Genomic DNA, 25,599 nt, shown 5'->3' with positions numbered 1-25,599 from the left:
GTAATGGAGAAATATATGATACATTTTAATACAGTGACTTCCTATTACACTAGTCATACTTGCATTTAAATCTCTGCAGAAGGAGCTAGAGAAATTATATTATCATGTAGAGCTGTTGTTTTTGGAAGGCTGAAGAATACACAATATAAACTAACATTACATATAATTGCATCCATGTAAGTCTACCATATATAATAGTCAGTTTGAAATTATATAAATTTGATCCCTGCATTACTTTGTATTGTATTTCGGTGTCAATTCAAAAATCTTTATAAGTTGGCGTGTTTAGAATTTAATATAAACGACCCCAATAAATAGATGGGTAGAGAGCACTGCAAAGAAAAAAAGTAAACAAAAGCCGCCCACCGCTAGACTGCATCAAGTGCAGTTCTGCAAAATGCTGTTTCAAATTATTGTCTTGGTTACTTTTGTTAACCAAGCGGAAAACCAGTTTGAAATATCTAAGGAGCCCAAGGCTGCTCTAAACCCACATGCTTATTGCTAGTAAAATATTTAAAATAATATACAGCCATCGCTGCTTCAGAATGAAACATTGAAACCTAAAAAGATAAAAGAAAGATGTCAGATTCTGTGACACTGCCATTCTTCATCCTAATGAGCAGTGAAAGTGGAAATGTGTGGTTTTCTCCCTTTCTCTGCAGGATGCCTTTGTGCTTCCCAATGCCGCATTCTGTAATAATGCCTGTTTGCAAACTCAGGTAATCTTTAGTGTATGATTGCAGCTCCATACTTTTGTGTTTTACCGCAATACCATTCTGAAATAAGTTTGCCGTTTATTAGGAGTACTAGCTGCCTGGCTTCTTGCCTTTTATTGCTGCTTGCAGACTTTTCAGGTTTCAGGTGCTAACTCAAACAACCCTTAGGCATCAAAGGAGTGAACAGTGCATTGCTTTTACTTTCAGAGATTTATATGTTATTGGAAGCTTAAGTAGCAAATGCTAAGGTTAAGCTGTATCTTATGGAACAGAAAGGGTGTGAAAAATAGTAACAATTCAATGTATTCAAGTGACCCTACCTATATATATATATATATATATATATATATATATAAAAACATTTTGAAAATTCATATAAATTAGAAAATATGGTGTTCTCCATGTATCTTGTTATTAGGAATCAGTGATTTTGTAAATTATTTTATCACGAATTTCAAGAAAAACAAAACCTAGACGGGTGTTCTAAACATGGATTTAGATTTGCATTTGAAAAATAGCAAGCGGTGGAGAATGTTGACAGATTGCGTCATTCTATATGATATGGCGATAAGCAGCTTTTTTCAGTTATTGCACCGGAATTGTTATTTTCAATTTACCCCCTAAGTTTTTAATATGGAATGGAGGAGGGCGTTCTTATGAAATGGTTCTTACGAACCATACGAAATGCCAGAACAGAATTTGCTAAGTACTTTTAATAATCTCCTTCCCAGTGTAAAATATATGGATCATATTTTCTGTACAACTCAATTGACAAGCTTTATGTAGACAATCGGGACTTAAAAGAAAACCATTCTAGTTGCAGTATTGTATCTGTATAACATTCTCACCAAATGGGATTTGTTTTAGAGCAATAACATAAAGCCAAACATCTCAGTTGTACAGACAGGTATAAAAGTGTTAACAGGTCATGATATGAGTAGCTTAAAACTGCATTTTGTTGTTTATTGCAAAAGTGGTAACAATCCAATTAAATGATAAAAACACAGTGGCCACAAGTACAAGCAGTTAGCCGTAAGACAATATAGAAAACATGCATTACCAAACCTACAGATAAAACCACGCTGTAAAAGAAGTACCTAAGATGTTTTATTTATGGGCCAAAGCCCTTTTGTGACCAGCATTTAAAGGTACTCTATGGAGAATGTTTTTCAATATTTCTTTCCAAATTTAAAAGCATTTTGTCAAATATTTTCTACCCCAAATAGACCGTACATGCAGCATGATGCCCATAGCTGGGAGCTCTCCAGGTATGGTGAGGAGCCTTTGATATGGTAGAAGGTAAAACATTTTATGGACTTCTGCTACCTGGATTTTAGGGATCTGGTGGTCTTGTTGGTTCTGCTGGTATGACAAAGGTCTTCAATGAAAAAAGTAACGGCCATTGGTGTGAGTATAATAGGAGCCAATGACATGACAGCTATGCAGCAGAGGCTATGAGTGCCAGCATGTTTTCAGTGTCACAAGAAATATTTGTCAAGATAGAATTTTTTCCAGTTAAACAGATTTATTTCCATTATTTTGAGGACTTAAAATGATATATAGCAGGAGTAAAAATGAATATATTTTTTTTGTAACGTATTATATGGAAGGATGACATGGATAGCATTAGCTGTAACAGAGATGTGTTACAGAGTATGGTGTAGTAAATGAAATCACTGAGATTCCCCCCAGGTCAGTATAATGTATGTAAACTACGCCTGGTTGAGTTTTAGGCTTCTCTTCCTTAATATACTCTATACACATTTAAAAAATAATGAAACTAGTAAAAAGTTTGTAAATGGATCTACATAAAATGTCACTAAACAAAAAACTTATTTGCTTAATTGGTTGAAACAAAACCTCTGAGTTCACAGAAAAGCTTTTGAAGCAATATCCTGAGATTACTTAGCCTAATGTGCTGATATAGTAACATTTCTATTAAATATATTTCTGGTTCTACCAATTGGGGATTTCTGTTGTATATGAGTTTATGAAAGTTATGTTTAAAAGTTATTTTTGTACGATCGTATGAACATTGAAAGATGTGCATTATGTACTACATTGTTAGAACACACATGAGCACCAACTATAGGAGAAGTATATTGAGTGATTCTGGTGACAATATTTGAACATTGATCTTATTACCATAGCAACCAATGAAATGGCCCACTAATCACTACGGTGACAACTTTGTACCACAATTGCATTTTATACATAACACACCAAATGAGCAATCCATATCTGCTGGCCAAATCATTATAATGTTTTTTTTTGGTTTGTTTTTTGTGGGATATCTAATCCTATCATGTTCTTATCATCATTGTTAACAAACCAAGGTTACATTTTTGCACAAGAAATACGTAATTGATTAAAAACTCTCGAAGGCAAAGCCTTCTCCTCGGTCTGTTCAATTTCATATGACACAATTTTTCAAGTTAGTTTTCAATCTGGAGACTTCCCAGGTATGCTGATTACAATATTTTTTTTTAAGGAAATTTTTTTTTTTATTCCATTGAATGCTTGAAAGTTAAAGTAGTATGGAAACAGAGAATCCCAAAGAAACCTAGAAACGTTTGCCAAACAATTATTATAAACAATATGTATTGGCTAGTGCTCCACTTTAGTTAGAAGACAGCAGGGTGGGGACACTGCCCGCTAGCTCCTGGAGGGCTGCAAGTAAGAAAAGTCAGAACTCCTCCCTGGACCTTTTTTGTAATAGTCCTCACACATGTAGTTTCAGATGTAGCCTATTTTAGTGACAGTATTTTTGATTTTGCTACGTATTGGCATGTATTGTTGGGCAGACTAGATGGGCCGAATGGTTCTTATCTGCCGTCACTTTCTATATTTCTACGTCATGTTTTAAGAGCATTGTTTTCAAGAATGTGTGCAAATTGTATGGCCTCTATATCATAAGGCCATTAGATTGGGCTTACCCAAAGCCACACCTGTCACTCTTTGCCTGCTAGAACTTTATATAACAACAGGAAAAGGCTACAATTTGAAAAAATAGAAGCCCACCATTAGACTGTAAAACAGTAAATTGCCTAATTAGTTTAACCCCTTCGTGACAAAGGCTGATTTTACTTTTTGTACCCTTCGTGACAATGGCCGTTTTAACATTTCTGCGCTGCTCGTGTTTAGCTGTAATTTTCTTCTTTCCCGTTTACTGAACCAAACCAAAAATTGTATGGGGCGCAGGAACATATATGGGAAAAAAACAAAATGGAAAACAACACAATATAGTGTAGATAGTATTTCCAATATTCGTGATTAAGTGATATATTGCACTCACAAGAAAAAAGGTAAATCCAACCTTTCAATATGGACTGTAAAAGGCTTTAATATTCTTCAAAGAAAATCTAAAAAACAAATATTAAAATAGTGCAGTATCTTAGGTGGAAAGCATATACCAAATAGAAATGCACTCACAATTTCTTCATGCATAAAATGCATATACAGGCATAGGTTGAAGTCCAATTGAATCTATATCTACGCGTTTCGCCCTTAGGCTTCTTCAGGAAATCAACTGGTCAGGTCTCTGCGTGTATCAGCAAAGTCTGTACTGCACTGTACTCAGGAGATGTTGCTGAACACATATTGGGGTGTCGTGTGACAGCGGCATATACCAGGAGCTGTAAATTCATACATAAAGTAGGTGTGTGTGGGAAAAATACACACACAAAAATACTACTGCAAACTTTGAAAAAATGCTGGTGGTAAAATGTGTGCATGCAAAGAGTTAAAATACCAGCATTTAAAATACCCTGGGGTGTCTAGTTTTCAAAAATATATGGTTTTGTTGGGCACACTGAAATGGCCCGGCTCAAAGATGTACCAAATAGGGCATGGGCAGTGGATCCCCAAATGCCAAAGATCAACATTGAAAAATGCGCATGTCCCAAGTGTGGCCCTTTTGCCCCCAAACAGCCAGGCAAAATCATTCATGTGAGGTATCGCTGTACTCAGGAGATGTTGCTGAACACATATTGGGGTGTTTTGTGATAGTGACATATACGAGAACTTTTTAATCCATACCTGAAGTAAAATGTGTGTGACAAAACAAATGCAAAAAAATGACTACCACAAAGTTTGACAAAGGCTGATGGTAGAATAAGTGCTTGGAAAAGGTTAAAATACCAGCATTTGGAATACCCTGGGCTGTCTAGTTTTCAAAAATATATAGCTTTATTGGGCATACTGAAATGGCCCGGCTCAAAGATTTACCAAATAGGGCATGGGCAGTGGGATCCCCAAATGCCAAAGTTCAACATTGAAAAATGTGCATGCCCCAAATGTGGCCCTTTTGCCCCCAAACAGCCAGGCAAAATCATTCATGTGAGGTATCGCTGTACTCAGGAGATGTTGCTAAACACATATTGGGGTGTTTTATGATAGTGACATATACCAGAACCTGTTTATTCATACCTAAAGTAAAATGTGTGTGAAAAAACAAATGCAAAAAAATTACTACCATAAAGTTTGACAAAGGCTGATGGTAGAATAAGTGCTTGGAAAGGGTTAAAATACCAGCATTTGGAATACCCTGGGCTGTCTAGTTTTCAAAAATATATGATTTGATGGGGTAAATTGCATTGGCTGGCTTCAAAGATACCCGAAATGGCACATGGAGGGAAGAATTACCAGATTTGGAAAAAATGGCTTTGAAATAGCAAAACGTTACCTGTACTTATTGCTCCATAACGTGCAGAAAAAAGCAAAAAAACATAAAAACATTGGGTATTTCTAAACTCAGGACAAATAGTAGAATCTATTTAGCAGGTTTTTTTATTACCTTTTATAGAATGAGTAAAAGATTTTTCAACTAAAAGTTAGAAACAGTCATTTTTTTCTAAATTTTTCACCATATTTTATACTTTTTTTAATAGTAAATAATATGATACAATCAAAACAATGTCATCTTTGTCCCTTCTTGTCCTGGAAAAAACAATATCTAATGTGTGTGGGTGACGACATCATGAGGAGAGTCTTCTGAAATTAAAGACCTCCTTCACTCAGAGTTTTCATGTATTGTCCCGGATTGAGCCTACCCGTGATCCAAGACTTAAATTCCCGGGACATTTGGTCACCCTTAGTGCCCTCGAATTAGTTGTACCCCAGACAGCAAAGTTCTGCAGGGATTCCAGCTCAGGGACCCATGCCGATATTCATAATTATAACTTGAAACAAAAAAGGAGGTAGGGAACAATTCCTTGTTCTTTGAGCCATCCAAGGAAGTACACTTTAAAGGCGTTCCTTTTATGGCCTCCCATGATTCCTGTTCAAAAGCCCCCAATTCCAATGCCACTAAAGTCTCTTAAGTTTATTAAAACCTATTGAGAAGGTAGTTCTCCACGGACTCCTGCGCTATAGCTAGTAACTGGCTCTGTATATTTAATGACCATTCCATGCACAGTCATGCAGCCCTTGCATTGATGCTTAATTCTAGGGCTGTTCTCGCTATTAAAATCATAAAGGACATCTTAGGGTCAGTATAATACACAGTATGATGCTTCAACTATCTTCAGAGTTCTGCATAATTTGCAGAATGATTGAGCATCAAATAAAATTTTCTGTTTCAAGCAGGTGCTAATTTGCATACAACTCGTTGTTTTTGATGGTTGCATTCTTCTAATCAAGCTATCCATGTCGCTGACTTTGCATATTTTACAAGTCCTCTTTAATGAATCTTTCTACAGTGTATGCTTCAGAATACTAAAATACTCTTGAAACACAAACTTAGCACTTAATGTTGAGAATAACTTATTCCATACACTTCTAGGTACACTCAAGTAATGAAGTTAGATATGTATAGACTAGATTAAATAGTGGGTAGTTGTCTATTTTGTATTGCAAAACAATTAAGGAATTTTGAGAGTAAGAAGTATATATTAATTTACTGCAGCAGAGATTCTTGTTGAGGCCATCTGCATTGGGCTGCCTTCCTTAGTAGTAAACTTGAAGCTGGTGAATTTGGTGAACCCAATGGCAAAGGCAAAACTTTGGGATTGTATGTATAGGCACTCCAGGGATGTAACTAGAAACCACAGCACCCTGGTGCGAAAATTGCCCTATGGCCCCCCAATTTTACAACTTGTCTATGCCTTCTTTGCCCCTTGCCCCCCTTCCAACATACACTCTGGCACACATATGTAAAACTCACAAATTATACACAATTACTCACTAAAAACATGTACATATTCATTCTAAAACACTCCATTTCTATCACGGCTGACCCGTGAGACAGAGAACTGGTAGTTCCTATTAGCAAGAGGCTACTCACACACACAGAGTCCGAGCGAGATACAAAGGGAAAATCCAAAAAGCAAAGTCAGGTAACAAGCAAATGGTCGGGGCAGGCTGCAAGGTACACTGGTCAAAAATCACAGCAGGAGGTCTGGTACACGAGTAGACAAAGGGGCAAAGTCCAGCTGATACCTGAGCACTACCTACTGGGTGGAATGGGCTTTTATATTTTGAATTTGGCGCCAAAATGTCACGCTGAGAGACGCGTTGTCATGGCAATGCGAAGGTGACTCCTTCGCTGCTGACGTCTATCAGCAGCAGGAAGGAGACGCGTCTCCATAACAACCTGAGAGCGCGTCCTCCTCCCTGCTGGCCTCTGCCGGCAGCGGAGGGGGCGTGCCTGCTGACACTGGACCCTGGAAGAGGGTAAGTAGATCTATGACAATTTCCCCCACTTACACAAACATGAACACATACATGCTCACACGCAAACACGCATTCATCCATGCTCACACATCTACACATCCATGCTCACACACAAACACCTACACATCCATGCTCACACACCTACACATCCATGCTCACACACAAACACCTACACATCCATGCTCACACACAAACACCTACACATCTATGCTTACAAAGACCTACACATCCATGCTGACACACACACAATTACACATCCATGCTGACACACACACAATTACACATCTATGCACACACACAAACACAAAAATCACACATTCATACTCTTATACAAACACAAAATTACACATCCATGCTCACACATACAATTACACATCCATGCTCACCCACACATGCACAGAATTACACATCCATGCAAATACGACCGCTGTGAGCCCTGTAGTTACACCAGTGAGGCACTCGTACTGTCTTTGAATGTGTGTGTTGAGTTCAACACAACCTAGCTATTAGATATATCTAATTTAACGAACAGCTACATATTCAAACTAGAGATTACTTTATAGCAAACACATTTATCCTTATATGGTCCAAAGGTATAGGTTATTTTTGCAAAGCATGTTGTTAAAATAGGCAAAACTTTAGATTTCAGTGAGAATGTTCAAAGCTTAAAACAGGTTGCCTGTTATGTTTGATCAAACTACAGTTTGAAACTTGCTAAAACATGTTAAGACATATAGGCGCAGGAGAACAGGGGCTTAAGTGTTCCTGCAAGATGATAATCTATGAAGGGGTTAAGGTAGAATGAGATTTTTGTCTTTGAGATTTAGGCACATTTTTGTAATTTTTCATACTGTGAATCTAAGTGAAGATCCATGGCAATTAATTATGTGCAGAGTAGCCAATTCATAGGACAATTAAGCACAGAGTAGTTCTATTATTCCATTGATGGTCTTGAAATTTTACAGCATTATGGAAAATAACATGTTTTCTCATTATATATTCATATTCAGTATGTTCATGCATTATAAAAGGTGCACTGTAAAATATGTTTAACACAAAGTTTTAAGAAACGTGTAGTCTTTTTTAGACTTATGCATTCAAATTTGTACAAATTTAACTTAACGAAATTTGTCAGTTTTGCTACTTCATACAAATCTTTGAAAATGAGGAGTGACCCCCAAGAAAACAAATGAAAACAAAACAAAACTGTGGTTACATGCTTGGTTAATGAACAATGGTGTAGTGGTGGGGCACAGAGGTTTATTCACTAATGCAGGAGTTAACTAAGTACCCATGAGAACTTTGGCTGAAGGAACCAGCATCACTATATATTACCAAGTGAGTGTTTTTTGCAAGTGGTTGTCTGACAGAGCAAAATCCTTGGTTAAATGAAGTACATTTCTTATAAATGACTGGTGATTGAGCAATGCACATCGATGAATGAGATTTTGGCAGCAGAAAGTTGCCAGGCTTGGCTGCTTGTAACACATAATCATAACTTTCTTGTAAAATCTTTTGGAAATGCACTTATGGTACATCAGACTTAAGCGTGAACCAGATTAAACAGTTTGCAAGCTTAGTCGATTTGTGGGCCATTAGACTGTAACGGGTTCACCAAGAGAGCTGTAGTGACTCCCAGAGATCACCGAGATGTATCCTCTTGTTGTCCCCGAAATCACTTCCAGCACCAGTCACCATACACACCTTGGAACCCTGCCATATGTACCCAATAAGTAGACACAACTACCGTCAATTGAGTACAGCAAGAATGAACATTTTATTGAACAGAATATAGCATATTTATCCACATAAACATCAAGACGACAGTAAGGTTTTAAACAACAACACAAAATGGCTCAATCACATCAGTACATATAACATTTTTAAAACGAACTAACTTAAGGTGCAGGAAAACAATGACTATGGAAGGGGCCTCCTTGTACATTTCAACCTGCATTTTTACAAGTGACCCCCCCCACCCATCACTTCCCCCCACAGGAGGAACCATGGCAAAAATTTCCAGGCTGAATGTGGGCAAGTTCCCATGAGATTGCATGGGGGGGGGGGCGGCTATATCTGGCCCAGCAGTGTTGTTCCATCACAGAGACCATGTTCAAAAATACCTTGTGCAGATTCAATAAATTAGATTTATTCTGATACTTACATGAAAAAATGTCAGGAAGGCTAATAGCACCAGTTTCTATTTAGAATTGTCACACTGTCCTTGTAGTGGGTAGTGGGGTTTAAAATGCATTGCAATTACATATCCATTGACTCACAAGGAAAAGTGCATAGAGAGATGGCGACAGCAGGAGTCCTTGAGTCCAATGAGATACATTTTCCAATGACATCCCTATGGTTAAGTAAAGATATTTGGAAAGTTACAGCTGTATCTGGAAGAATGTTTTTTTTGGTTTGTTTTTTAAAGAAATTATTTGGTGGAAAAAAAGACTAAATATGTAATGTGTGCAATGATAAGATTTCCAACACCAATAAAATGAATATCTTAATGCCAAAACTATTACTTTCAATTTTCTATTATTTTTACAGAGTCCAATTTTAACAATATTACATATGATTTAAGGTTTATATCTTGAGGTAATAGCATATGTATTGATTTTTTGGATAGTACTCTTTAATGAACGGGATGTAATACGTTCTAAAACAAGAGACTTTACAACAAGTGGAGATGGCTGTGAAATTTATGGAGATAAATTGGTATTGAAACCTCTAAAAATAAAGTAAGAAATTAAATAGTTACTGGGAAAGATAATGATTTTCATTGTGCTTTTTTTTTTACTAAGTAAAATATCTGAATGTGTTTTACAAAATGTTGGCCTATATCACTTGAGAATGAGTGATTTTAAAAAGGATGGATTTTAATAATTTGAAATGCAGTTAACTGGCTTTTGCTTATTCTACTAATCCATTGGACCATATGTGGAACAGTAAGTTACGGAAGCTTCTGCTGGTGCAAATCCTTCCTGACTCCTTACCTGCTATAATTTTCTAACTTGTCGTATACATAGGATTAGGAGGAATACTGTTGAACGCTTCTCTGCCAATCACTGGATTGAATGTACAGAAAATTATTATTTTTTTATTTTTAATATAGTTCACCTGATTTAGTCAGTAACAGAACACAACCATACTTTCTAAGCCAAGGCAAAGAGATATTCTCATAATTATTTATAAGCTTTGCAAGGTACAATCAGGGACGGCCGAAGACTTAACGCTGCCTGGGGCGAAGTTTAAAATGCCGCCGACGCCGGGGGGGGGCGGCATTATCTACCCCCCCCGGTACTTACCCTTAAACAGTCCTGTGGCGAGTCTCCCTGTGCTGCCACGGTGCCGGCTTGTAATGCTGAGCGCCGGAAATTCACGTCACTTCCGGCGCTCTGCATTACAAGCCGGCACAGAGACCGAACAGGGAAACTCGCCGCAGAGGAGAGAGAGAGGGGCGCCGAGCGGGTAAGCGAAAACCACTCGGTGCCCCTCTCTCTCTCCTCCGCTTCAAAAAAAACAAACAAAAAAACGCTTGGGGCGGCAAAGTGCCGCCCCTTCTGAAGTGCCGCCTGGGGCAATTGCCCCAGTCCGCTCCATTGTAGGGCCGGCCCTGGGTACAATACACACAATCTGAAGTATCACCGTCTTAGCTGTAAATTCATTACAGCTGCCATCTGTCACTGCAAGGAACTGGGCAATGCCTGTACCATTTCTTTTAACATAATGCCTTGAGCCCAGCTGACAAAGGTGATCAATAAATGATGTGAAAGTAAGGAACATTTGTACAAATGCCATTACTGTTCAAGTCACCAAATGCTATTGTGTAAAGTTTCACAATATACCTGCTATCAAGTACAGAACAGAATCTGAGCTAACTCGTCCATCATAGCTCTCGCTCTCTCTCGACTAGCAGTTCAAAGGATCCAGGATGAATATTCCATTTTATATACTTACTATTTTGTACACAGTGGCGACTCTAGAAACAATATATAGGGGGGGGCACACAAGATATCACAGTCAAACTGGGGGGGCATTCATAATTTCCAAAAGTAATGTGCTATGGAATTATACTTTTGTTATTGGGCTAAAATAATACTTGATCATTCAACATGGGAAGCTTGAAGCCACAATTGAGTGCGACTAATCCTTGAAATAAATAACTTTTCCACTAAATGATTTCAGGGCCTTGAACGTTTTGTCCCCTGAAGTCACTACAACTTCAGGAGGGCATTTTATCTCTGGATAAATATAAATTACATAATTCCTACTGTAAGTTAAGTGCCAGGAACAGATGACCAAACACACACACCAACACAGGCTCTGTCACACCAACACCCAGACACACACACCAACACAGGCTCTGTCACACCAACACCCAGACACACACACCAACACAGGCTCTGTCACACCAACACTCAGACACACACACCAGGACAAGCTCTGCGACACTGACAACCAAACATACACACGCACACCAGGACAGGCTCTGCCACACAGACACCCAGACACACACACACCAACACAGGCTCTGTCACACCAACACTCAGATACACACACCAACACAGGCTCTGTCACACCAACACTCAGACACACACACCAGGACAGGCTCTGCGACACCGACAACCAAACATACACACACACACCAGGACAGGCTCTGCCACACAGACACCCACACACACCAGGACTGGCTCTGCCACACTGACAACTGAACACACACATCAGGACAGGCTCTTCCACACCCACATCCAAACCCACACACACACACACAGACAGGCTCTGACACACTGACACCCAAACACACACCCTAGGACAGGCTCTGCCACACTGACAACTGAACACACACCAGGACAGGCTCTGCCACACCAACACCTATACACACACCCGAGGACAGGCTCTGCTACACTGATAACCAAAAACACACAAACAGCAGGACACAATCCACGTCACAGACGTCTGCATCAGGATGAATTTTTCACACTGCATTGTCGTTAATACCCCCCTTAGCGTTTTTGCCCCTGCTGCCCATATATATTAATATTAGCCCCAGTTGCCGATAGCAGGTATAGATCAACACATTAACACACAAACCAAGCTTTGCATGGATAGATCAACTGAAATTCACCTGTGATCTCAGCACTGAAGGTATATATCAAATAAACAGAATCAGACATACAAATCCTGTATTTGCAGGTATACAGTAGTATATGAAACGTAGCATTGCAGGTATAGATCAAACAAATACATGGAAACAGCATTGCAGGTATTAATCAACTGAATAAGACATACAAACACTGTATTTGCAGGTATACATAAATAATGTATGGAAATATATAGATATGGATCTACAGAATAACGCAAAAACCCAGCTTTGCAGGTATAGATCAATTGGAATTCATATAAAAACACGGCATTAAAAGGTATATTTAAAACCCCCTAAATTACATGCATAGATCGCAGGTTGCGCACCCCAAAGGCGGCCCTGCCGTCCACACTGCCCACACAGCAATCACACTCCTATCATACCCAGGCAACCAGTAAATGCTGGTACCTAGGCATGATGGGACTGTGCTTGCTGTGATTGCTGTTAGCAATCACACTCCTATCATGCCAGGTCAGCCAGTACATGCTGGTACAGGGTGGCTGTAAGTGATGTGTAGACCCCATACTGCTGGCAGCATCAATACACAAGGGGGGCAGCTAGCTAGGTTTTAGCATGTACTGGCTGACTTGGCATGATAGGAGTGTGATTGCTAACAGCAATCAGTCACATCATTACTAGGTTTCAGCACTTACACATCTAACCAGTAAATGCTGAAACCTGGGCATGATGGGACTGTGATTGCTGTTAGCAATCACACTCCTATCATGCCAAGTCAGCCAGTACATGCTGGTACAGGATGGCTGTAAGTGATGTGCAGACCCCATACTGCTGGCAACATCCATAGACAAGGGGGGCAGCTAGCTAGGTTTCAGCATGTACTGGCTGACTTGGCATGATAGGTGTTTGATTGCTAACAGCAATCAAAGTCCCATCATGCCTAGGTTCCAGCACTTACACATCCAACCAGTAAATGCTGAAACCTAGGGATGATGGGACTGTGATTGCTGTTAGCAATCACACTCCTATCATGCCAAGTCAGCCAGTACATGCTGGTACAGGATGGCTGTAAGTGATGTGCAGACCCCATACTGCTGGCAGCATCCATAGACAAGGGGGGCAGCTAGCTAGGTTTCAGCATGTACTCTCTGACTTGGCATGATAGGAGTGTGATTGCTAACAGCAATCACAGTCCCATCATGCCTAGGTTCCAGCACTTACACATCCATGCTATCACACACACACTCATTCATTCATTCATATACTCATTAATTCACAGATTCATTCCCTCAATCATACATTCTCATTCAAACTCCCTCCCCACCCCTTACCTGCACTGCAGCTCCTCGATGCCGCTCACAGACTTCAGCAGAGGGCGCGGCCTCCCTCTGCGTTTTCTGGTAAAGCACAGAGGAAGCGGGACTGGAGCAGAGTCATGTGATGTCACGTGAACTCTGCTAGGTTCCGCTTCCTCTATGCAGTACAGAAGACCCTCCCACAGGTAAGTAGCAGGGCTCGAGGTGCGGCCTGCGTAAGATTGGTTGCCTTGGCTGCCGATCTTACTCAGGCCGCACCCTCTCTCTCCTCCCCGTTAAAAAAATAAATAAAAAAAAAGAAAGAAAGACGGGATCCAAATTTAGCAGGGGGGGCAACAGGGGGGGCAAGGATTAACCTGGGGGGGGCAATTGACAACTGAACACACTGACAACTGAACACACACATCAGGACAGGCTCTTCCACACCCACATCCAAACCCACACACACACACACAGACAGGCTCTGACACACTGACACCCAAACACACACCCTAGGACAGGCTCTGCCACACTGACAACTGAACACACACCAGGACAGGCTCTGCCACACCAACACCTATACACACACCCGAGGACAGGCTCTGCTACACTGATAACCAAAAACACACAAACAGCAGGACACAATCCACGTCACAGACGTCTGCATCAGGATGAATTTTTCACACTGCATTGTCGTTAATACCCCCCTTAGCGTTTTTGCCCCTGCTGCCCATATATATTGCCCCCCTTGCCCCCCTGTAGCGACGCCACTGTTTGTACATAAAGTAAAGTACATAAAGTAAAAAAAAAATAGGGCTATATTCAAAGGAATGGTTACAAATTTACAAGGCTGGTCATCTCCTGATAATTAAAGCTTCAGATATTAGAAAACTATTACCGTATTTGCTCGATTATAAGATGACCCTAATGATAAGACGACCCCCCAAAATCTGAATATTAATTTATGGAAAAAAAAGAAAAAGCCTGAATATAAGAGGACCCTATAGGAAAAAAGTTTTACCAGTAAATGTTAATTCATGTAAACTATGTGAACAATTGTTTGTTAATAAAAGCTACGATTGAGAAAAATATTTTGTTTTTATTTCCTTTTTTTTTTTTCATCCTGCCCCCCCAGTTATGCACATCTGCCCCCTGGCTTGCCACTCTGCCCCAGAAATGCCTTATACCCCATATATGCCACTGTGCCCCATGATACACCTTTTAACCCTCTATATGCCACTGTGCCCCATGATATGTGCCACTCTGCCTCCAGAATAGCCTTATACCCCTATATGCCACTCTGGCATTTAGGGGGTTAAAAGGCATATTATGGGGCACAGTGGCATATAGGGAGGTATAAGGCATTTCAGGAGGCAGAGTTGCGTATAGAGGGTTAAAAGGCATTTCTGGAGGCAGAGTGGCATTAAGGGGGTTAAAAGGCATTTCACAGAGCACTTTGCCTCCAGAAATTCCTTATGCCCCCCATTTAACACTCCCTTCCCCTCCCTCCTCCAAACTTACCGGTGCTTCTGAGTCCCCGGTGCTTAGTACGGGCAGCGTGTAGAGCTCTACGCGATCCGCTTGAGCGGAAGTTGTCTACGCGAATCGCGTAGAGCTCTACACGCTGCCCGGACTAAGCACCGGGGACTCAGAAGCACCGGTAAGTTGGGGGGGGGCATAACACAGGAGGATCCAGGTCCCCTGCATCGCTGCGGGGGATCTGGATCTTAGTCTCATAGGCAGACCTATTTGAGGTCTGATTATAAGACGACCCCGATTATAAGACGAGGGATATTTTTCAGAGCATTTGCTCTGGAAAAAACCTTGTCTTATAATCGAGCAAATACGGTAATTAACTTTTACTTTAATTCAGCTAAGCCCTTTTCACCAGAGGATATAAACATGGTGCCTTTAGGTCTATTACAATTAATGCCAACTACACTGACAGGATTGCAGAACAGAATAACTTACATGTGAACATTGAACGTGTTATTGACTATGTGAAATTAGTGTTCACTTATATATACTTACCTTATGGATAATACACAAAGAAAATAATAACATACTTACTAAATAATAAACTTTATTTTAATGTATTAAAATTGGAAAGGTTACTTCTGCCTCCCTGAACAGATGCTATTAAAAGCAGTTTAACTGAGAAAATGCAGGAAGAAAAAATATTACATAAATTATGCTCGCTTTGCTCGGCATATTACAGAAGTTATTAAAAGCATATAAGGATCAGTTTCAAAAGGCCCACTCCTGCACCAAGGAGCTTTGAGGCACCCGGAGACATTGAGCCCCCTATACCATAGGGGCTGCAAGAACCAGTTTAATACCCCTGCACTTTAGTCATGTAGTGTTCCTTACATTTAACCAAAAGAATCAAGTTCCTATAGAACTAAAATGTTTCAACCCAGGTCAGCTCATTAGCTCATTGTTTGTAGAAAGTAGGACTTGGTTTGACCAAGATAAAGCAACTAGCTGTTTGCTCTCCATACATGTACTGTATTATTAAAAATTGTTCTAATAATGAAACTGATTATGAAATTAATGAGTTGTGGAAGGTTTGAGTAACCTATTAATGTGTATAATTAAATGTGGAAACTGAGACACCTGTACTGAGAGGTCTTGTGAGAGGTGGGGAGGGGAAGGCTGGTGCCAGAAATGAAAGGGGTTCCCCTGGAAATGAGTGACACCGGAGCCATACCCACCCGCCAACCTTGCCCAAGACCCACATGGGAGCTGCAGTCGAGGTCTATGCAACACCACAAACCTCCATTGATTTTACAGCTCCCAAGGTCAGGTAAATTCATAAAAGCTAAAATGTTAGACTATTGGGTAAACTCCTGCATTGATCAATACATCACCCTCAACTGAATCATAGTACAATATGATACCATTGGAATATTGCCATGCAGAGAGTCAGGATGTATTATTTCCACAAGATTAGACCGCTTTTGTATGTGGTTGAAATAAGCTGGTTTGAGACAAACATATTTCTGGGTATATACAGGCACAGAAGGATTAACAACAAGGAAAAGGCTTCCATCTACAACCCGTGTCCTAGGCTTCAACAAGTATTTTATTTCCATCCATAAAAACAGCAGCCCCATGATTGTGTGAGTTTATATGAGCAGACCCTCCTTATTGTCAGTTGTCAAGCAATAACTGCAGACCTCTTGTATCGTGAATAAAACCAAAAAAAATCTTAGATGTTGCTACTGGTTTTGCTTGGTAAGTGTTTATTAGAAATGTACTGTCTGAAGCCTTTGCCTGAGGTCATTTTGCTGAATTTGTGACTGAACTTAAAAAAACATTATCATTCCATGTTTGTCTTTGATCTCTTATGTTAATTAAACATTATATTCCCTGGTGTTGCCCTTGAAAAGTGTTTATTTAGATGTATGGGTTTCAAACGATAAGTGTCTCTGTCGGCATTTCATAAGATGACCATACATGATTTGCTTAAACAATGTGCTTAATATAAATTTCCACTAAGAGCTGGTCATGCGTGACACACTTAACATTAAAAAGAAAATAACTCTCTGTAATTGCCCTGTAGACATTCACTTACCTCCCTACATTGTTTTACAGTGCGTTTGTTATTTTGTGAGCTGTTGATAACCATTTTATTTTGGGTACTAGCAGGAGAACAATGTATTTTATTTTCACACTTTAGTGAAGAAACATATTTTCTTTTTATTATTGAACCTTTTAGACTTTAGAACACTGTGATTTCCTCATACCCACCAAGATCCAAGAGAGAGGGACTTTAAGAGAGAAAACAGATCGGGGATGTATGTCCCAAAAGTTACTGTTTCTCCAAAATTGTGTGCATTGTGTATTTACAATGTGGTATTTAATATACTGAATTCCAAAAATATTTCACCTGAAATAAATTATGGTAATCAACTGTGTTATACTTTATTAAAATTTAAAACCCCATTAGCCTTAGCAGTACTGTTCTGCTTTCTGACACCTATTATTGTTTAGTGAAATGTTTCAACCACTGGTCTTTGCCTTTGTGTGAAATATATCCATGCAGAAGATTTCAATCTTAACTGATAGTATTCTAATTGAAACATTTCATATATAGACATTTTACTTATAATTTTTTTATTATTATTATTATCTTTGTTATTATTATTATTATTTAAACTACTCTTTGGAAAGTATATATGAACGTAGTATGAAGAAATTAGAGTATAAGGTTATTAGAGGTTAATCAGTTATTGAGACAATAAAAGGAGAAAGAGAGGCATCCGGTGAAGAAGGATAGGCATGAGTGTCATCAGAATACAGGTAGTATTGTAAACCTTATGACAATATTAGTTTTCCAAGGAAGGCATTTTTGTTATTTTGCAAGGCATCATAATTTATCATACCTGTGATATGAATTCAACTTTGATGGTTTTGTCATATGTATTCTGGTTGGGTTCAGCCTTATATTGTTGCCAGCTTTCTTGTATATTGTGTTTTATTGAGCAAAAAATGTTTTAAAACCAAGTGTATAAACTCCATCTGAATGACACCAGGAACTTTCAGGTTGGCCATTTATTAAAATGCTTTTTTTCTTGTACTACATGTTCAGAAGCTAGTAGTATTTCAAAAAAGTCTGTGAAAATGGCTGTTAGAAGTTAGTAATGCTAGAGAGGACAGGATATTTTAAGGGCTACACACATTAGCACTCGGCAGCTAAAGTCTACTGCTTTGTGGCTGAGCTGTTGTTACTCCAAGATGCTTAAACACCACAATAACAGCACTTACAGTGGACTGGGGCAGATCAAGCAGAGCAGAAATTTCATTGACTGGCTTCTGGCGGTGTTGTGTTTAAAGTCACTGAGCTCTTCAGTAAGACCCATACTCCTGCCAATGTTTGTCTATAGAGATGGCTGCCTATGTGCTTGATTTTATACACCTGTTAGCAACGGGTGTCGCTAAAACACCTAAAGTCAATAATTAGAAGGGGTGTTCACCTACTTCTGCTCATATAGTATATAACTGCTTGAAGTACTTTGTGAGTATTTTAATATGCATTATTTAAGCCCTTAGATGATAATACTGTTTTTTTATTTGTAGCACACTTTGTGACAATGGCTGTTTTAACATCTTTGCAGTATTACTGTTTAGCTGTACCCAAAAGTTTTGTTTTTTTCTTTTTCAGGCCAAGAACTGATTTCTTTAGATATTCTTTAGATATTATTCTGATTATATCATCCAACTTATAATAATATCATCCAATTTAGAATAATAAAATATGGTGAAAACATGAAAAATGAAATTTGTACCCAACATATTTATGTTTTAAGTTACAGAGCAATAACTACAAGTAGCATATCGCTATTTGAAAACTATTTTTTTAATCTGGTCATCCCACCCCAATGTCCTATTTGGGATAGCTTTGAAGTCAGCCAATTCAATTTACCCCATGAAACCATATGTATTTCAGATGCTGGTATTTTAACTCTTTCCATGCACTAATTCTACCACCAGCCTTTGTTGAAATTTGTGGTAGTAATTTTATTTCCATACACATTATACTTTATTTGTGAATTTACAGCTCCTAGTATATGTTACTGCCAAACACCATCCCAATATGTGTTCATAGTACACTGATACTACCCATACATAAGTATTTAGGGTTGTTTGCGGCTAAAGAGCTACATCTGGGACATGAGCAATTCAGTTTTTCTACTTGGAATTTTGACATATGTTTATCCTACCTCCAAGTCCTGTTTGAGACATCTTTGGACCCAGCCAATTTAACTTACTCCATAACTTAAACCATATATGTTTGGAAACTAGACACCTCAGGGTATTTCAAATTCTGGTATTTAATTATTCTCATGCACTCATTTTACCACCAGTAATTATCAAAATTTGTGGCAGTATTTTTTGTGGTTTTTTTTTTCTTTTTCAAATTGCACTTCAGGCATTAAGTTATAGCTCATGGCATATGTTGCAGCCAAACAAAACCCCAAATGTGTAACATTATCTCCTAAGTACATTGATACCACCCATTCATAGGTTTGTCAGGTTGTTTGGGAGCTAAAAGGCCATATTTGGGCTCCATTGACTTGCATGGCTGAAAGTGTTTGCTTTTTCATGGGCACCACCATCTTGTGAATGGAAGCGCTTTCCACGCATGTGCACGTGGGAGGCTAGTTAGACTTAACCCCAAAATGCAAGAGACAGTGCTGAAATAGAGTATATCAAATGAAACAAAAAAAAACATGTCATACTCAGAAAATTGCTGGAGGGCGAGCAAATGCATATTCTGCCGAATCTACCCATGCATTTGCAAGGACCACAGCATGTAAATTCCAAGGGACGTCTATTATATTAACGTTTATATTGGGGATTTTGTTTATCTCTGTTCCGAGTTCATTTCTTTATTGTAATGTTTTACTGCCCCTTTAAACAAAATTCAATCGCTTTTCATAGTCAGTCTTTTGAGAACAGGATTCCAGTGTTATAATTAGATGATGAAAGGACCTTCTTGATTTTAAATCAAAATAAGTTTATTGACCTAAAGTCTTGCATTTTAAGTGTCTTTGAATTTATTGAGTAGGATGATAAAAAAAAAATTTCTGTATCAAAAATCCCATTCTATAATGTTAGCTGAGCCATGCTTAGAAAAGAACCAAATATTGATGGTAAACATGTCTTGCTGTGAATATGTTTTCTGCTAAGCCCACATGCACCCACTACATTAATTAACTAGGCACATACTGCAAAAAAAAATTATTTCTATTTTCAGTTTGGCTTGCTGAGCTCATCTGACCATGTTTATTCTTATATATTAATTTGCAAAGCAAGTAAAGATTTGTGCAAATAATCAAACCAATCAGAGAAGACACATAGTAAAGAAGGGATCTGCTTTTAGTTTTCAGGGGAGGCAGTCAAGCTGATTTTTCAGTCTAGATGTTACTTGAGTGAGTCAGATTGTTGTCCTCTTTGTTTTAAATTTCAGATACATTCTGTACTATAACTTCCAGAATTTAAGTTGTATAAATCTGTGTTGGAGGCATGGCAGAAAACGGGAACGGGTGAGCTGGCACCAAAAGTGGGTAGAGTCAGAGGAAAGGCCACCCACTCAACTTGTCTGATAAGACACTTTCCATTGTTCGGAATGTTGCAAGGAAAACCACGTTGGAGGTGCAACAGCACATACCTCAATTGACTTTTCAAAGGATCTCCCTAACTGGCCCATGATCCCCAGTGTATGCAAAAGCATCACGGTGGGACTGTTGGGAATTATGCTATACTTGGGCTTTGAATTTCATGTTTAGTGCTCTGTTCTCTTTGATGTGCAATAGTTTCCATAGTTCAAAAACAAGGATCTTGCAAAATGACTTGAAAATAACTTAAATTAAGGAGAGAGAAGCTGCCCAGAGTTTACAAAAGCAAACTTGACCCTTTAAATACTTGTACCCTTTAAATACTTGTAAAACATATAAAACATGCAAACCATATCTGCTTAACCTTGGCCAAGTGATCATTAGTAAGTGTAAGTAGAAGATTACGTTAACACTATAGACAAAAACATGAACTTGTGTCAAATGATAAATCATAATGTTTAAAAAATAAGAAAATTTCTCTCAGCAGCACTAAAAATATTAATATGTAACAAATGCAATGCTAAAAGACTAAATGGAATGCTAAAGTAGTGTGAGGAAAAAAACTAAAAAACAAGTCTGTATGCTTGTAAAAGCTAGTGAAAACAGCTTAAGCATTGGCAACCAACAATATAATGTCGGTACTCACAGGACCCACGGGACTGACAGGATGCAAAAAGGCGGTTTAAAATGCTGCACACATTTTTTTATCTTGTACACAAAATGCTTCAAGGAGAGTTCTTTCTTTCACAGTATGTCTGAGCAGCATCACTTTAACCACGGTGTCAAGTAACACCCTGTTCTTCACTGCTTCTTCTGCATTGTAAAAGCCAAACATATATCAAACAGAGATTGTGTCTCTTCCAGGCCTCTGTCTTCTGTTGTGTACATCTGCCCTCCATTGATCACGTCATATACAATTGCGTGGCCATGTGGGTTTCCAGCCAATGTTTTGCGTTAGAGCCTATAGGGACACATGTCAAAATAAAGGCAAAAAAACATCATAATAGTTTCATAATTCTAAATATATATATGAAATAGTTAAAAGACAGACTTCACAATAAACTATAGGTCACAAGCGCACGTAAAAAACACACCATCAATACAGATTGCATCAACATGTTTCATCGTTGTGGACTACCATAAATAATGATTATAATGCTTGTGCTGATGTATTTCTATGTATTTGAGCAATATATACAGGGCAGCGTTATATATGGGAGAAGCTTAGCTGCTCTTTGTAACTTGCAGAGTAAGAGATGTAAGAGAGAATAACTTCTGTCTTTTAAATATGCACAACTGCTCAAATCAACAAACTAACCTAATCCTATCAATCCTAGGTTTCCCCAGGAGCTTAACATGGGTAAACTCAGTGCAGAGGTCATGTGGAATCTGTTCGCCCAGGATATGAAGTATGCAATGGAAGGTAATAATCACATTTTAATTATTTACATGTACGATATCCATTTAAGTTATTTTTTTCTTAAATTAGCGTCTAATTTAACGCTTATGCAACCAGGTTATTTTGAGGGTTTTTTTATTTATTTTTTTCCCTCAAAGATTTCAGCTTGTTTTGCAATTAAATTATTCATGTTATTGGTCACATTAAAGGTGGAAAAAGTTGTGACATGAGTTAGCTTTGTCTCATTCTTTAAAATTACAATAACCTGGCATTTTACCAGGGTTGTGTAGACTTTTTATATCCACTGTACATCTGTTTTTTATGTTTTGAAAGTTCTATGTTTTTTTACTATTCTGTTATAGCTCTTGTGTTTTACTTTTTTCCCCTTAATATATTACATTGAACTGGATGAAAAAATGGAATGGCTGCCCATACTTTCCCCTCCACCCCTTTCTGAATGGCCCCAAATAAAACACTAACAATGTATTAATTATGATTTTCAAGGAAAACTATACATACCAGAAAAGTATAGCTTTAATAATCACAACTAAATCAATTATGTTCTTGGAAAACTGAAACGCATACAGATTCAGCGGCAAATAACCAAAGAGAAAGCCATAACAATAAAGCCATAATAATAATAATAATGTATTACATAACGCGTAAAAAGCTATGTAACAAACATTATCTTGTAAAAGCTCAGAGGAACAGGACAGCATAAATCCATAATTGATTCCTGTCCTGAAAAACATCTGTCACTTTTCTTACTACATTTTTGTGATTCCTTTTTATAGTATTTAGAATTTTCCCCTCTCTGACATTATAGCCATCAGCATACCTAGGAACTCCCAAAGTCTTTGGGTAAAGACTTCCCAGGGTCTCTGGGTCGCTTTCTTCTTTCTCTGGTCACTTTCCCACTTTCCTTCTTCCCCACCCCCAAAACATGACTAGCCCCCCCTCCCCACACAGCTACTCCCACTCCCTCATGAAGCCACTACTCCAGGGAGTACCAAGAGATCTTGGTAGTATACTCCTAGCTTCTCCTAGGATCTCCGTCAGGCATAAGCAGGGCCTTTCATGCAAATGTTTATTAATGTCTCATGATCTCTCAATGAAAAGTCATCTATCAATCCATGCAGTAGCTTAATTCATGTACTCTTTGTGATTGAAACAGGCTTATTTTTCAATGGTTCCCCATGGAGAGCTATTCTCCATACTTATAACATACATACAAGCTAGCAGCCACACACACGCACACACACAACCTAAAAAACACTGTCAAGTATACTGGTAAATGTTTAAGGATATACTTAAAAGTAAAAATCTTAAATATTTTTCGTAGTGATTCAAAGGTCTAATAAAAAGCATAACTGTTCTATGTATCAGATTTGAATCTTTGATACTAAAATGCTAATATATGCATGGCTTATTGTTTAACTTAAAAAACACTAAGTGTGGTATGCATTATCTATTACATAACAATGTAATGCTTGACATAATTGCAAAACTGTAAAACCAAGAGTGTTTTAGATTTTATAGCAGCAATAATTATAAATAAAGCTGAAAAGAAAGATGCCTCTTAAGCTACAGGCAAAATTAGCTACATTAAGACATTATCATTTTCGCTGTGTAATTTTGAAAATTGCGAAAGGGAAATCAAGAGAAACTACATACGTTATTCAGTGATGTCTCTACACCTTAATTGGTGTTAAGTGGCTGGAAATCCAACTAGATCCTAGTAGATTCTAGTGAACTTGGAATTATCTCAAGATTGTAAGCTTGCGAGCAGGGCTCTCTCCACCTAATGTATCGGTTTGTCTTAGTCTGTCAATTCTTGTCTTGTCATACCCCTTGAATTTATGTATTGTATTAAGCGATGTGTAAACTGTTGGCGCTATATAAATAAAAGATAATAATAATAATAATAATAATCTAGACTTATAAGACCAAATTGACAATAACTTCAATGTGAGTGGTTTCTTATTCTATCACAAAGTTTCACTTTCATCTGTCATACATAAATGTAATTATGCTATTTTTTTGGGGGTATCTGTATTAGGTGATACATATTATCAGGTTTAAAAGCAAAAAAAAAATATATTTAACAGGCGTAAACAGACATCAAAACAATCATGTGGCACAATGTGCGCTAGCATCAAATAGTTTTCCTTTGATCTTATGGGGTGTGCAGTGGTTAGGATGTGGAAAGGGTGCATTATTCTGCTTTGCTAATAAGATTTGCATGCTAAATTCACACATGTGTTTGAGCAGTCATCTTTGGATTGAAGGAAAATAATATGCAATCTTCATTTTTTGCTGAAGCCTAGATATTAGATGGGTTATTAAATTGAGCCCTGCATGCAGACATAGCCTGAAGAGAACTGGTCATAATTTAATATTATTACATTATATTTATTAAAAGAGCATCTGTAGATGTTGTATAGTGCTATTCCAATTGGGGGGCGTAAAAATTAACAATAACAGAGTGGAAATATAGGGATGGTTTGTTCTGGAGGATGTGGGGAGCCAGGTGACGGTGTGGTGATGATGTGAGTGATCACACTGTATTGTGTAGTAGAGGGAGAGGAGACTGGTTAGTAGGGTGTTTGATTCGTTTGAATGGATTAATGTTTTAGTAGTGTCTTGTGTGAAGAAAGGACAACTTTGAAACATAGTTTGAAGACAAAGGTGGCAAGATTTGGTGAGCAACTGGTTATAAGTGATGAAGGAGAGAGTGGAGTCAAGTGTGCTTGGGGAAATTCACAACATTGAAGCAAATATCAGGATTCAGATGGTTGGAGATGGTGAAATAACTAGATACTTAGCCTTGGGGATGTTGAGCTTCAGATTGTAAAACTCCATCCAGGATGTGATTTCAGAGTGACAGTTAGTGAGAGAAGTTAGAAGAGCGGGTAAAGGGCCAGGAGTGGGAAGGTAAACTAGTATTTCATTTTGGCCCTCTCACTCTTTCTCTGTGCCTTATGTTTGTCACCCCATTGTTTGCAATGAACAAATCAAACAAAAGGAATTGAAATAGCTTCAAGTGGTTTCCTCAAATTCAACTGAAAAAACAACTTATTATGACTTCTCCAGTCTCAAAATGATTCAACCCTTGCATGGCAACCATTTTAGTACTTAGTAGAGCAGTCTTTTTCTTTTATGGCCAGCTGCAAACGGGATCCATAGCCAGACGCCAGCTTCTGTGAGTTTTCAAGAGAAATATTAGCCCAAACCTCATGAGCAATGGCCTCCAGCTCAGTAATATTAGTGGGTTTTCATTCTGCTACCA

At 38.4% G+C, this 25,599-nt stretch overlaps 1 protein-coding gene across 1 annotated transcript in view; it reads left to right on the top strand.

The window, feature by feature from the left end:
* UNC13C (unc-13 homolog C) overlaps window positions 1-25,599 on the top strand; it is a 218,151-nt gene that overhangs the window by 130,782 nt on the left and 61,770 nt on the right. Inside the window, exon 18 of the mRNA XM_089488232.1 lies at window positions 22,249-22,334. Within this exon, the coding sequence (XP_089344358.1) occupies window positions 22,249-22,334 (86 nt within the window). The remainder of the gene's footprint in view (window positions 1-22,248; window positions 22,335-25,599) is intronic.

The sequence above is a fragment of the Sceloporus occidentalis genome, unplaced genomic scaffold (assembly GCF_023333645.1).
Source record: "Sceloporus occidentalis isolate IW3139 unplaced genomic scaffold, rSceOcc1.0.p SCAF_37, whole genome shotgun sequence".
Classification (NCBI taxonomy): domain Eukaryota; kingdom Metazoa; phylum Chordata; class Lepidosauria; order Squamata; family Phrynosomatidae; genus Sceloporus; species Sceloporus occidentalis.
The sequence above is the reverse complement of the archived record's forward strand: the minus strand, read 5'-3'. Positions and strand labels throughout refer to the sequence as shown.